The sequence below is a fragment of the Ranitomeya imitator genome, chromosome 4 (genome assembly GCF_032444005.1).
Source record: "Ranitomeya imitator isolate aRanImi1 chromosome 4, aRanImi1.pri, whole genome shotgun sequence".
Classification (NCBI taxonomy): Eukaryota; Metazoa; Chordata; class Amphibia; order Anura; family Dendrobatidae; genus Ranitomeya; species Ranitomeya imitator.
Genome location: NC_091285.1, coordinates 426,607,613 through 426,622,860, shown reverse-complemented (window position 1 = coordinate 426,622,860; position 15,248 = coordinate 426,607,613). Strand labels below are relative to the sequence as shown.

The following is a 15,248-nucleotide window of genomic DNA, read 5'->3' as shown; positions in this document are numbered from 1 at the left end:
TAGGATCCTCTATCCTATGAAAAGGCATTAACATTTTTGGGGAGGATTAACCCCTTAAAAATGGTTTTTAGTTTGAGCGGTGTATGAAATTTATCCGAATGCAGAAGAACTGTTTGACTATCATTTGATAAAGAAAAATCTGTCCAATCTATATAAAAATATGAGAGATTTTCATGAAAAAAAGCTTAGTTGTGGGTGGGGGAAGTGTAATCAAACAATGTATTATTGATTTGCATGCTGCTGTTGAGCTATAGAATAGTTTATTTTCATGTTTTGGTTTATTGTATACTTCTTGTGGAATAATACCAATTAAACGCCAAGATTGTCTCAGCAAATTGTTCTCTCATACACTAGATTGCTTTATTTATAACATAGGTGCTTATTGCAAGTTACCTGCCCACCTCGCACTGCTACAATGGATATAAAAAGTATACACACCCGTTAAAATGACAGGTTTTTGTCACAATAAAAATCATGCTAAGAAGGATAATTTCAGAAATGTTTCCACTTCTAACATCAATAATTTATAAAGTTGAAAAATAAACTGAAATCCTTTTGGGTGGAAAAAGAAAAGAACTACAATGACGTATATAAATATGCACACTCTTAAACTAATACTTTAAAATATCCTTTGAATTTATAACAGTATTCAGTCATTCTGGGTAGGAGTCTATCAGCATGACACATCTAGAATCTTTGCCCACTCTTCTTTGCAGTAGTATTCCTAATTTGTCAAATTGCAGGGGCATCTCATGTGTACAGCACCTTTCTTAGGTCAACACAAGTTTTTAATTGGATTGGGGTCTTAATGGGTCTTCTTAAACTTTGATCTTCTAACAGTTGAGTTGGAGGAATGCTTAGGGTTGTCATGCTGAAAGGTGAAATTCCGCTTCATCATTTCAGCAGAAGAAGCCTGAAGGCTTTGTTGCAAAATTGACTGAGTTTTGGAGGTGTTTATATTTTGCATCTTAACTAAAGCCCCAGTTCCAGCTGCTAAAAAATGGCCCCAGAGCATAATATTGCCTCCCCCATACTTCACTATGGTCATAATGCTTTTTTTTGTAATGGCTGTGTTGGTTTTGAGCTAAACATTTTTCAGTTGTGGCAAAAAAGTTTAACCTTCGTCTCATCAGACATAACATGTTTTACTAAATGCTTTTGGCAGTCTTGATGTAGATTTTGGCAAAACATTGCCAGGCTTAGATGTTTATTAATAAAAGGATTCTGTATTGCTACCCTAAAGCACAAGACACATTTGGGAGATTGTTGGCACATGCAGTACACATCCAGTATTTGCCAGAAATTCCTGCAGCTTCTTCAATGTTTCTGTAGGCTTTTTGCAATCTCTCAGACCATTTTTTTTCTCATCCATTTTCAGAGATATCAAATTCTAGGTAATGTCACTGTTGATGACAGTCTTCAATGATCCATAGTATTCCTAATGCCTTGGAAACTTTTGTACTCACTTTCAATATTGAGATCCCTTTGCTGTGTTGTAAGGGTTTACAGACCAAGGCTTTTTCTGTAAAATGCAACTAAGAAACTGTCAGGAAAATCCAACTAGAACAGCTAAACTATATATGGAATCTACTGGAATCACTTTAAATGATGGCAGCAGTGTATTGAATACTATTTAACATGAGTTTAAAGAGGACCTTACAATCAAATTTTTCATGTTGAACCGGACACATGATTTAAAAGTGGCTGCTCAGCAGAAACCAACTTTATTTTACCTCTCTGTTTTGGAGATATTAGCGAAGTATTTGTCAACTGATAAGTTAACTTTTTTTTAAAAATCCAAGTGGGTGTTTTCAAAGTTTTCATTGGGGGCATGTACTTCTTCTTGTAAGATCAATCATATGCGTGCAGTAACAATCAAGAGAAAGATCACGCCTCCCACCATAGTTTAAAGCAGATTTCTCAGCCTGTGAGATGTAATAAAACAGTTCTGATCTCCTGCTCTAACCTCTGGCATAAGTCAGTGAGGGGCAGTAGACTTGAGTTTAGCTGTGTCGCATTGCACACCCTTATCAGCTCTGCTGTACTGCCCCTATCCCACACTGCCAGTCCAGACATGTATCAGTAATGACATTTAAATCTGTTGTGCTAAACTTATAACTGCTCTGCATGGAGAGCAGAGCAATGTGTCATTACATCTTAAACAGCAGTAGTCCATAACAGAGGTGTAATGACAGCCATACTCTCACTCAGTGCAGTAATCAGTAGAGCTGATCAAATTGCTTGCAATGTGACACAGCTAAACTCAGCTGCACTGCCCTCCTACAAAGCCCTAAAATCAATCAATACCTTCAACAAAAAAGTGAATACAAAAAACACTACTGTCCCTTGAGAGATGCAGGCGCGCTATGTGAGAAGCATCTTTATGAAACTGGTGGCCAGAGCAGAGGAAAAGTGCAGAAGGCTACCAAACTCCTGATTTAAAGACCATCAATAAACAACAGTATTTGCAAAAGAAATCTACAATTTGGCAAAGGGTACTGTGTCAGGGAAAATCACATATTCAGTAAGCACATGTCTACGTAGGCCGCTTTCTTTGAGAATAAACATACCTGTAATTCCAAACTCCATGGGTTACTTACATACCTGTACACCGTGGATGGTCCAGAGCAGCATTGCTCAGCCTATCCAGCAACCTTGCACCCCTCCTGCTTCATTTTATTAACAGAGCTAGCTTTACATGGTCCTGCATTTTATCTATGTGGGAGGAATTGTGCTTTCAATAACCTTTTGACCCCAAACATACAGCCAATGTAATTAAGAATTATCTTCAGAGAAAAGTACAAGGAGCACTAGAAGTGATGATACGGCCACCACAGAGCCCTGATCTCAACACTGAGTCTGAGCAGAATTACATGGACAGGTAGAAGGACTTGTGCAAGCCTATACCTACAACAGATCTGTGGTTGGTTCTCCATGATGTCTGGAGCAACCTACCTGCCAAGTACTTTCATAAACTGTATATAAGGTTACTTTGACAAACTGATGCTTTTTTTTTTTAAGGTAAATGATGGTCACACCAAATATTGATTGTAGATTTCTCTTAAAGGGAAGGTGCCACCAGTTTTCTTGTATTTTGTTTTTTTTGTGAAATTAAGCTTAAAATAGTAATTAAAATGTATTAATGCAATGTTTGCACTGTTTGCAAACATTTCTATATGAAAAATATTATATACTTTTTCTACAAATATACATATTTACCACTAGGGGGAGCATTTTCCGTTTTAGACCTCAAGCAGCTATAGTAAGATTTAGCAGCTTTACTGTTCGCAGATAAATTGGGGCAGTAACTGCTGACATCACCATTTCCCTCCCCTTTTGGGTGGTCTAATATCCCTGGGGCAGAATGAAGAGCAGCATCACAGGGCAGCACCATTTTGTGTGTGACTGCCCTGTGACCTGCTATCACCAGCAGTTACTGCATCAGAGGCACAGCTTGTTTACAGAGGAGCAGAACACAGTGGACTCAGCATTTTTTGTGAATACAAGTCTTGCCATCCCCCTTCCCCCACCTTAATCCCTGTCCTGTCAGCTGCCCTGCTCTCTCTCTCTAGGTGTCACCTCCCTCTCTGCAGGCTGTGAGTGCAGCTTACCGGAGATCACAGGGACTGTGTGTGAGGGGGAGGCAGAGACACAACAGGAGAAGCACACAGGGCAGCGTGTGAGGAGCAGAGGATGTGTGCCTGCTTGGAGTACAGAGGAGCAGTGAGCGCTTCTCTCCTGCGATAGAGTAAGTGGAGCTCGGCAGATAGCACAGGGCTATAATAAAATGGCAGCTAGTCACACCTACAGCAGTGAGTTGTGCAGCCCACAGAGGCGTGCCCAGCTCACTGCTAATGCTGCTGCAATGTTACAGATAGGAAATAATAGACCGGCGCTGACCCTATGTCCATGGGGTGCCGTAATCTGACACTGATAGTGCCCTGCTACTCCTGCAAAGCCAAGATGTCAGCCCCCAGTGCCTTCTTTAAACTCATATAACACATGAAATCTGTTTCACATGCATTTCAAACTTGCTTATAGCAGCATGTTATGCTACATTACAGTGATTTATTAATGACCTACAAACGCGGTACCTTCTCTTTAAGTTCATTCACTTTGCATCTTTAAATTGATAAGAATAAACAATTAACACGTCCATTTTTTTTAAGCAGTCTTACTTTTGCCGCATTTTTTCCACACCAGCCTAAAGCTTTGCACAGTACTGTCTCTGATAATAAAAAGGAATGGAGATAAATAAACAATCATCAGGAGTTGTTTATTGCTATTCTGGAGGAAAAAGAAAGAGGCGAATATGCTCCAGGCGCTGCGATGGAGGAAACCAGCCTATTCACAAGATGAGATGTTTGATAGCACGGTCTGTCCCCTTCACATATAAAAATGTTGGGATCCTTTTCTGCTTCCTATGATGGTTAATGTATAATATGTTATATAAATGACTGTTTGTCTTGGCTCTAAAAAGGCTGTTTCTAGTTTGTATGCATGTGTTCAAGGAGACAGACCGAGCCTGAAATGTATAGTGCCATTAAATGTTTCACCTTATGAATACACTGGTTTCCTCCATCACAGCACCCAAAACATATCTGCCCCCTTATTTTTCCTCCTGAATTGCATCTCAAGCTCCTGCCCAGGAGTATGTGGAGTTGGAGGTTGGTGCCGCAACTGATCGGTGAAGGCATTCGTCTTATCCAAGAGTGTGCTCATTCTGTAAAACTCCTGTCCGGAGAGGGTGGGGAGCTGATGGTCAGTGCGGAGTCTGATCACAAGAATCCTCCTTTTTGTGCCCTAAAGTCCAGCACAACAAGTGAAGGTGAGCAATACTTACTTGGACCTTGTCCTATGTGGTGGCCGATTCACACAGGGAGCGCTTTTCTCTTCCTCTTACCTCTTTTCTGGGCAGACGTTCCTTGGAGCTTTGTCACAAGATGCAACTGAATTGAGGTCTATTGTCAAGATCATAGGAAAATCACAGTAAAATGTCTACATTGCGAAATCATTGCATTCTGCTGCAGCTGTTTGGCTGCATTATGTGATTAGACCCCTTATATTCTGTAGTGAATATAAGATCACTTGTAGAGGTTGGATATCAGATTATCTAAGAGTCAAAGGACAAGCACAAAGTTTGTCACAATTTTTATTTTTTCAGGGATCCTTTCCAAGGCAATAGATAGCAGTTTAGTAAAGTTAATGAATTACTTATAGCAACTTCATTTTAATTCAGAATTAAAAAATAAAGACAACGACAGAGGTTAAATTTGTTATAAATTTATTACGTCATCCAGCACACTAAGTGACACCCTATGCAGGGGTAAGAGAAGAAATCCAGACGCCCCGCCCTTAACATCATCACCAAAATAAAGACTACCTGATGCCGACACAAACATCAAGGAAGAATTCCCAAGCCGCCATCAAATCCTAGATAGTGCATCCTCAGTTCCTTCAAGCTCTGCATCAAGAATGAGCACCTAAATGGGACACCCCAAAACTGTATTAACTGCATGTGTGTTGATGGGTCTATTTCATGATAACTGTCAAATACCCAGATGGAGTCCAAATTGTTATTAGTGTAGACCTGCCATATTCCACTCCTGACGATGGCAGCATGTAAAATGGGAGGAGGCCTTATAAAAGCAGTAGGTAACAGAAATACTTCCCTGCTTTGGTTAGCTTACATATATCATGCTACTATTAACATGAACCCTATGAATTCCAAGAAACACCGTGCCAACAACTCTCTTAGGCTCAACCCTTCAAAGTGACATATTCCCACTGTCAATTATTGCCTGCTCAAACACATCGGGAAGATTTACATTACCTTTATACATGCACTGGGAATATGCTGTGTCTACATTTCATCTGTGTGCACAAAGGAAGAAAGAAATGGCCCCCAAACAGCCTTTCAGTCCATTTTGACCCTTTGTTGGAGGGCAGAGGCAGGAGTCCTCCCATGCAGCCTGCACTAGCCATCTGAAGAAGCACTCCAATCTGTGTACCGATGTTAATCTCCTCTAATCCTCCATGCGTTTTACAATATGATGTTGAGCTTACGGCAATTAGTCCAGCAGGCAAACACATTTACCCTTCTAGTAGAAATCCTTTAATAATGTGTCCTAATTATCTCGCATAAAGCGGTCTTACTGCAGAGCCAATGCATCCCACTACACTGCCATCAAAGGAGCCGCACGTCATATCACACTAAACAGGGTCAACCAAATCAATGACAAGGACAACATACATGCAGTGTTGGCATTAAGTTGATAAAATCACTTTTATAGGTTAAATGGTGTCTACCTATCCCCCCACCCCTCCAATAAAGAAAAAGAAACACAGATAGAGAATAACCCTGTGCCTAACCAAATGATTTCTCTCTGAATAACGGCAGAAAAATGATTCCTTTACATTGATGTATTCATTATGTTCTGCACCTTGTACACACCGTATATAATGCATTGAGGAGCGTAGTACAACTCATTACATAAAACTGCAGCCAAACCCAGCTCATTATCTTAACTCAATATGTAAATGAGTGAGGTTACAAACCCAGCTCTGCTACGTCGGCATCCTCGTACTGGTCCATTGATTTATCACTTTCAGTTCGGACGTCATCAACAGTGGAAGAATAATAAATGACCGTCAGCCTATGCAGTAAGGGCAACAATAACGACTCCCGCAATATTTCTGTATACTATATTTTAGGTGCATGTGCGTTATATCACATATTTGTACAATCATATGATGATTCAGCCACAGATACATGCACTTGTTCATTATAGAATTCGAAAATGTGACAGAACATGATTAAGATCATCTATTAAAAAACGTTAATATTTTCATCAAGCTTCACCTAGAGAAATAGAAGTGTGTTAGATCCAGGGTTATTCTCCACACAACCATGCTTTCTTCCTTCCCATAGGGGATGCATTGGCATCTACAATCATTTCCATCATGAATATACAGCTCTGGCAAAAATGAAGAGACCACTGCAAAATGTTCAGTTTGTCTGATTTTTCTCTTTATAGGTGTATTTTTGAGTAAAATGTAAATTGTTCTTTAAGTCTATAAACTTCTGACAACATGTCTCCGAATTTCCAAGCATTAAATTTTTTATTTTTTTCTGACAAAGAAAAATGGTAAAAATAAAAACAAACCCCAGTGCTTTCAGACCTCAAATAATATAAAGAAAACAAGTTCATAATCATTTAGAAACCACAATACTAATGTTTTAACTCAGGAAGAGTTAAGAAATCAATATTTTGTGGAATAACCATGATTCTTAATCACAGCTTTCATGCGTCTTGGCATGCTTTCCACTAGTCTTTCACACTATTTCTGGCACACAAATGTAAGCAGTTCTTCTTTGTTTGATGTCTTGTGACTCTCCATCATCCTCCTGATTGCATTCCAGAGGTTTTCAATGGAGATTGGGCTGCCCATGACAGGGTTTTGATGTGGTGATCTCTTAAGTTTTGCCAGAGCTGTATACTGCACAGGATGGAGTGTCCGTCATGAATGCGGAAGGGGCAGAAGTGAGGCCGCTATGGCAGCCATGTGAATGTATCAGGATGGTTGAGCACCTTACTTGCATGAAACTGTTTGACAAGTACTACAATAATCAAACCCAGAAATGGCTCATATTAGCTTAAAAACCGTAGTGCAAGCCAGAGTAGAGGGCAAGTCAGTGCAATATGAGGCGCTAATATCCCCAAAAAGCCTCCTGCAGCTTGGCGGGCAGATCTCCGTCACCCAGATATATGCTGCTCTTTAGCTGCAATGTTCAGAGGAATAGTAACTGTAAAGGCTTGAAGTTCTCCTTCGAGGTTTGCACAAGCCACAACCTCAGATCACTGCTGACAGTATTTCAAGAATCGCTTGGGAATATAAACTTGTGGGATGAAGTGAATGAAAATAAATGTTGGCATGTCTGACATGGTGAGAATTGCTAAAAGCTTCTACTAACATAAGCAAAATATAATGCAATAGAGAAAATGCTAAAGGAAATTCTGGTAAAAATGGAGGGAATCCTCCGGGCTCTCTGCTGGTTAATGTTTGCAAGCAGCTGGCACCACTAGAGAGTGACTGCCAAGCGCCACCAGCATTTCAAAGGAATCGGTCACCATGTTGTTACGATGTAGGCTGAGAGCACCATGGCATAGGGGATGAGATCCTGACTCCAGCAATGTGTAACTTAATGGGCTGCTTGCTATCATTTTGATACAATCACTGTTTTCTCTGCTGCAGATCCAGCAGTGCTCTGAATGCTGAGCTCTGTATAACCCCGCCCACACCACTGATTGGCAGCTTTCTGTGTACACTATGCATAGGCAGAAAGATGGAGTTGGGGTTACACGGAGCCGTTAACCAGGAGGAATTAAACACCTAGTCCTGTAGTAATAATCTCCTGCTGATAAAACCCTGATTTAACACAACCAAATAAGTGACACATCACTGTGATGAGGCTCTAAGCCCCGACATCATAGTGCTCTCAGATTACATAGCAAAAACCTGATGATGGATTCTCTTTCACCCATGCATTTCTCCGTCAGTCCTCAGTACTGGAATGTAGATTTTTCAGGTATTCTTACCAGCAGTGTGAAATGACTAGTGGTTTATGGAAGGGACTTCAGTTTTTTTTATTTTCTGATAGGTGCTTGTGCATAAAGCTAAAGCCTGGTGCAAAAACCTGGATAAGCAAACTGAACATGAACACCAGGCTCTCTGTTCTTTTTTGCAACTGTATCAGTGACGCTGGTGCACCGTAAAATCCATGCACCAAAGTGCTCTAGTACTGCCCTAATACTTCATGGCAAGTTCAATCACAGATATATATACATTGGATTCCTAAGAATATTTCAAGTGCTTAAACATTGTGTACTATCTGTAATTTACCAGATGTCATTGAACTGTAAGACCTTGGTCTATATAGATATATATATATAAGTATCACAGTTTCATTTTTATCAACATGGTAATGCGGTATTGCAATGGTGCACGATTAGGCGCCACAATGAATGGCTTTTGAGGAAAAAAAGTTAATATGCAAAACAAGATGCTGAAATACCATAAATGAACCGCATGACAGTGCGCTACGAGCAGTAGAGATAGCGGTTGAGTAATTAAACATAATCATTCGGTTGTGCTCATTATCAATGCATGATGTTCACGTGGATAACACTGGACGGAGAATATTGTTGGGTGGCATGGGCAGAGGCCGGTTGGACTAATTGGGCAACACTTGTCTCAAAGGACATTTAGAAATAGAAATAACACCTATTGTATATATATATATGTATGTATGTATATATACATAAAAAATGTATACCAGTTTCCACTGTGCCCTGTGGCTTTACTAGCAGCAATGTCCTAATATTTTTTTCTTTGGTCATAAAGTCCCACAACATAATGTAATGCTCATGCTATCCATCCCATGCAGCCATATATGTAAAATAATCTGGAGAAGCAAGAGCCTGTACATCGAGCTTCTACTTTGCTTTTGCGGCCAAACAAGCCATCGTTTTCAACACACAGTTTAGTCACAACCTGATCTACTCCTCCATTGCTCTAGGTCCACGGTCAACACATGGAACAAGTGCCCCAGTAGCTGTGCAGTGCTCTGTGGGAAACACACACTGTCTGTATGAAAGCCTTAAAAACATTAAGATACGAGAGGCGCAGATTAAACCGCAACCCTCTCTTTTTAGCACCAGATGATATTTACCCCATGGCAGGATCCCGATTCCCCAATCAGACATTAACATCGGTCCCTCCCCTTCAAGCTTTGGCAAAGCCGGAAAAAGAAGAGAGTGAGTCTGGAACGTCATTTCAAAGTTACACATGGATTTTGGTAGGAACGGACTGTGTAACATAGGGGCATGGTGCCTAAAATAGTGTCAGAGGTACACGGATGGGAGAGGATTCATACAAATCAGGGATGAGCTTTGTAGAGTTTTTACAGAGTAGATATAGGGCTATATACATTGTACACAGTGTAACAGGGGTCAACACAAAAAGGAGCGTTTTATAGAAAGATAAAAATATGCAAACTTTTTTTTTTTTTTTACATGTTATTATCTTCAATTTGGCACATCATTTCTCTCATGCTTTCTGTAAATTCCATATATTAATTCTTAAGTGTTTCATCACTGGAGTTGTATAGTCTTTTTTTTATTCTATTGAAAGTTTTTCCCTTTTTTTTTTACTTTTACTTCACGATTTAGTTTTTTTTTTCTCTTGATCAGGTAAACTTGTGGCTTTATTTGTTGGTGGAAAAAAAATGTATTACATTTCCTACAGTCGACTGTGAACTTTTTTTTTTTTAACGGTATAATATACATTTATGGATTTTAAATTGGCTTCTGGGAAGCTAGGGTTATTTAGTAAATTTAGCGTTTTGGATTCCTGCAAGATTTAGCAGATAGTAAGAAGCTATGTGTGGCAAATATGAAACGTTCGTATCTCCTCTCGACTCCCAAAAATATGAGAAAGGGGACAACTTTTTTTTGCACTGGAACGTTTCACAACAAATGTTTGATGTTATATTGCTGGGTCAACCTGGAAACTGAGGTGACACTTGACAAAATAATGTTCACATAATTGAAGCATAGTCAGTGGGGCGAATTTACACTGAAATTTTGAGTGTCCTGTCTTTCCTTGCAGAGGCATGCGGCCTTAAGATCCTCGCTCCTTGACATCCCTCTGCTAAGCAGTTAACTGGATAGACAACCCTGTCCATGAGGCGCCATTGGTGTGTAGGGATTGGGCTGTAGAGATCCAGTCAGAGAAGCAGCAGCCATAGCTCCATCTTGTGGACTGTAGATTTATGTGCTCCATCGGCAGCTGCTAGAGTAACACAGTCAGAGGGTCTTGTCTAAGCTCCACAATGGCGATAAGGCACTGCAGGAAATGGGATAACATTACACTGCTTCTCCCCATTCGGGACCTGAAGCGATTATCATGGCAATAAGGCACGCCGGATCCAGGTTGGTCACCCTCGGGTAATCCATCCTCAGGTGAACAGGGACACAGTACATGAGAGGACCCAGCCGGCTCTGTGATCCTCCCTCCTCTCTCACCAGTGGCCTCAATCATAACAATACAAAATGTACTGAAAAAAACTGACCATGGATGCGGGGACATCTCCAAAATATCCATTGCAGTTCCATTTGTTTCTGGGATGCCAATTATCTGGGGGGGGGGGGGGAGGAGACCCTTGGTGACATTTTGTTTGGGAATATGTACATCAATTTCAGCGCGTTTATATGGGGGTCTATTCTTTCTCCGGCTAAACCACACAAAGCAATGTGAGGAAATAATTGCTAATTCTGAACACCTGAATAGACAAAAACCCTGGAATAATTCGATAAGATTTCAATTTAAATGAAAACCATATATCTAAATGTGACCCCCGAATTATAAACTAAATGTCCAACCAATGAGTTAACCAAGTGAAACCATAAAAAGTCACGTCAAATGCTAGAATAACTGTAACCCCTATGGAATATTACATTAAAGGAAATATGAAATATTACAATAAGAAATATCCCAGAACAGTCAGACGTAATAGTCACAACTTAAGGACAAATCTTCCACCTTTTTTAAATGAATGACCCAAGTTTAATGAATACCCATGTGCAAATAAATATGACATTGAAATGAAGTAACCAATGAAAGTAACCCCAAATATGATTTCCCTTTTTGAGATGGAAATCGGATGTAGAGATGCATGTTCCATTCTAAAGAATGCTGGTGGCATGGTGAGGGGTTTATTGTAAAAACGCTCATTACTTCCAATAAAAAGAAAAAATAATCAAAGGAAATTCAAAACCCCAAAATGAGGTACTGCAGGATCTGCATATACCTCTAAATACCCCCAGATCTGCAGATATAAAAAAGTCCAGTGAGAGGGTGTCGTGTATATAGATATATATAGATATATATATTTATATATTTATATGAGATATATATAGGTAAAGTCCTTTTTTTTCTTCAAATATATAGCTAATTAAAAAGATGCATAAAAAGCGTCCCACAGTGGCGGTGGCTGGAATCTGCGGCCTCTTCCAGCCCAATCCATGGATTTCTCTCCAGGACTTGAGTCAGATCTTGGTATGGGAGGTTTGCAGCTCCACCCCGGTCCCCTGCAGACTGATCTCACTGTCTGACTGCGATTCTTTTGTTGATTCAGGTAAAAAAGGTGGCATTAACACACAGTGGCCTGGCCTTGGGACCCCGTGACTGATCCCACCTCCCCTCCTTGGCACAGAAAGAGGGAGGGGGGGATCAATTACTGGGCCCCATTGCACCGCACAAGGAGAGGATTATTTCTGTGGCATTACATGTGGTGTATACTTTCAGAATATTATGCATCTGATTTATCACTTATTGTACATGGTCTCCCTTCAGTTAGTGTGTGGGTCAACACTTGCGTGTCAGTGTGTGTCAGAGTAAGTGTGTCTGCATGTGACAGGTTAAGTGTGATTAAGCTAGCACATGTAATAGTCACGGTATGTGTGTGTGAACAGCAACTTAAAGGCTCGGAGCAATGCGAACCATTTCCAGTATGTTCAAGGCATTCTGTATCTGCTACTTGTTCGGATTTGTGTACATCAATAGGTGTGTGTTTCACATATTCTGAGCGGTGACTGTCCTTATGTGAATGTAAAGTAATTCCTCCCCCCGCAGCGGTGCGGAGTTGCCCTCCCGGGAGATGGGACCGCAGCTCCTGACCGGGTCAGCTGGTGCTTAGTTGACGAAGGGCACGCTCGATGTTCATGCGATGACCCACTCGGGTTACCCCCAGCTCTACAAAATCGTCCTTGGTAAGAGCAGGTAGATGGGAGCCCTCTATTTCGTTGTCCTGGAACTTAAGACGGTGTTCTGAAAGGTTCAAACTCTCTAGCCAGTCGCCTACATCATACTTATTCCACATAGAAAGGGGCTTCTGCAAGAATGGGCGAGAACTGTGCATGGGATGCCCAGAAGATGGGGAAGGAGAACGACTCCGGGCACTGACACTCCTTACAACAAAACGCACCTCCTTGGGTTCATGAGGAATTGAAAGACTGGAGGACTTCAGTATGGTGGGGGGTGTAAGCGTATAGGAACGTGCTCCACCCAATGGATCCACCCTCTCTGATGAAGGTGACACAGGGCTAGGTGCTCGCCGAGTCAAGGGGTGTCGGGTTCCGGGGCGCACGGTGTAGGACGTTCCATAGCTGCGCTGGGAAATAGTGTGCAACTCTCCAAGACTGCTGAACAAGCTGTGATAGGGAAAGAAAACATATAAGGAGAGGGAGTAGAGAGGACAAAGTAATGGGAAAAAGGAAAGTGCAATAAAGAGAAACAATCAATGGGATTGAGAAATGTAGGGAGATAGCAGGAAAAAATCAGATGCAGACAGCAAGACGACCAATAATAAAAAACACATAGAAGTGCACAAGAAATGGGTCAGAAAAGATAAAAGCAAAAGATTAGATAATTCAAGTGGACAGTTAGAAATGAAAATAAGAAATGTAGGATATGACATTTTAGGAAAAAGAGGAACACAGATATTATTAGGTCAGATTACAAAAATAGAGGAAGGGGGTCACATAAGTAAAGACATGTAATAAAGGAAGAAATGTTACCAATGCAACAAAATAGTAAAACGATAGGAAACAAGGAAGGAGACACAACGAGCAAAAAGGAGAGAGAAAGTAATATGCGTTAAATATAATCTAAACTTTTTAACATCATATATCTTTAAGCATCTCTAAGACCCTATTCTTTGAGGGGCATGGGAAATGGAAGAAAACACTTAAATGAGACACGGAATGAAAAGAAGAAATCATGTGGGTGTAACATGAACTATGAAACCACATAAGTGTTTAGGCAGTTACTAAACGGCAGTACCACAAGTATGATCAAAGTGTGTAAGCTCATGTGCTTTACAATTCCCTTCTGTCTGCCATTGTCATGGAGGCTATGGCGCATACAGCATGTGATGCACAGTACAAACCTGGGCACTGCAACAATACACTGCACATGGGGTTGATATATAAAACAAGTACAGTTGGTGTAAATGAATATGGCGACATACATTATAACGTATGAGAACTTTATCCATACCACATGCAAATAGGCACATCTAAAACATATTATTATTATTATTAAAACATGGTCCTATTTCGGACAGATGGGGATAGGTATAACACATTACATGTTTGCACAGACAGAAGTCTCCTTAATTATTTATTATGCTTACTTGTATAGAGCCATAAGATTCCTTTGGAAACCACTTGGATATTTTTACATCACTTTATCATCAAAGTAATATAGAAACGTCACAATGATGGCCAACTGGAGAGAAGGTTGAGTACTCTCGCTCTATAACTCTCCAATGACAATGTCATCAGTGTTGACAGCACATATAGAATTGGAGCAGGTTCGGAGCACGTTTTCCAATTCATGCCTTCATGCACTTATCTATACAATGCCTTGAAAAAGTATTCATACCCCCACTAACTTGTCCACATTTTTTCACATTACACCCACAAACTTAAATACCGTATATTTTATTGGGATTTTATGTGATATACCAACACAAAGAAACAAGTATTTGTGAAGTGTAAAGGAAATGATTCATGGTTTTCTAACAATGGAATATGTGTAAAATAACTATGTCACCCTCATTCATTAAGAGGGCCACGCACTTTGCACATATTCACTTACCACCGTTTAGTAACTGTGGGTCTATGGAAGGAGTGAAAGGAAGAAGGAAATGGCAGCATGACTGCTCCTGGTACTTCTCAGGAAACATTATAGAATCTGATACTGTACATGGAGGGAAGTATGATACATAGTTACACCCAGGGAATATTATAGCCAGTGTTCTCTGGCAATGGCTGGAGAGGTTTCCTTATCTATATACAGCTATTTTACATGTGTGGGACATGATTATGACAGAAGGGGTTATCAAATGGCATCAATTCTCTTCAATTGTAAGATAATCTCCATGACAGATTTTTCCCTTGTATTTACATTTTTGATGAAAAGCTTATAGACAAGGAAAATAAAACTCCCAAATATTACTCCACTGACCTCGGAGAAGGAAAACTGACCCCCCCGACCCTCGGGCTGGAGATCACAAGACAGGTCAAGGAAGAAGACAGACACACAGACAGAGCCTGCCGCTGATTGGTGGCTGCATGCAAAGACTTACACAATGTGCCAAAATTCCGAACATCTGAGTGTCT

At 40.4% G+C, this 15,248-nt stretch overlaps 1 protein-coding gene across 4 annotated transcripts in view; it reads right to left on the bottom strand.

The window, feature by feature from the left end:
* Positions 1 to 5,267: 5,267 nt before the first annotated feature.
* SHANK3 (SH3 and multiple ankyrin repeat domains 3) overlaps positions 5,268 to 15,248 on the bottom strand; it is a 614,328-nt gene continuing 604,347 nt past the window's right edge. For 2 of the 4 annotated variants that reach the window (XM_069765494.1, XM_069765493.1), the window contains exon 23: positions 5,268 to 13,274. In XM_069765494.1, coding sequence (XP_069621595.1) covers positions 12,746 to 13,274 — 529 coding nt within the window. In that variant the 3' untranslated portion in view covers positions 5,268 to 12,745. Of the gene's footprint in view, positions 15,247 to 15,248 lie in introns of all 4 variants that reach the window. The other 2 variants (XM_069765496.1, XM_069765495.1) reach the window with 2 other exon arrangements.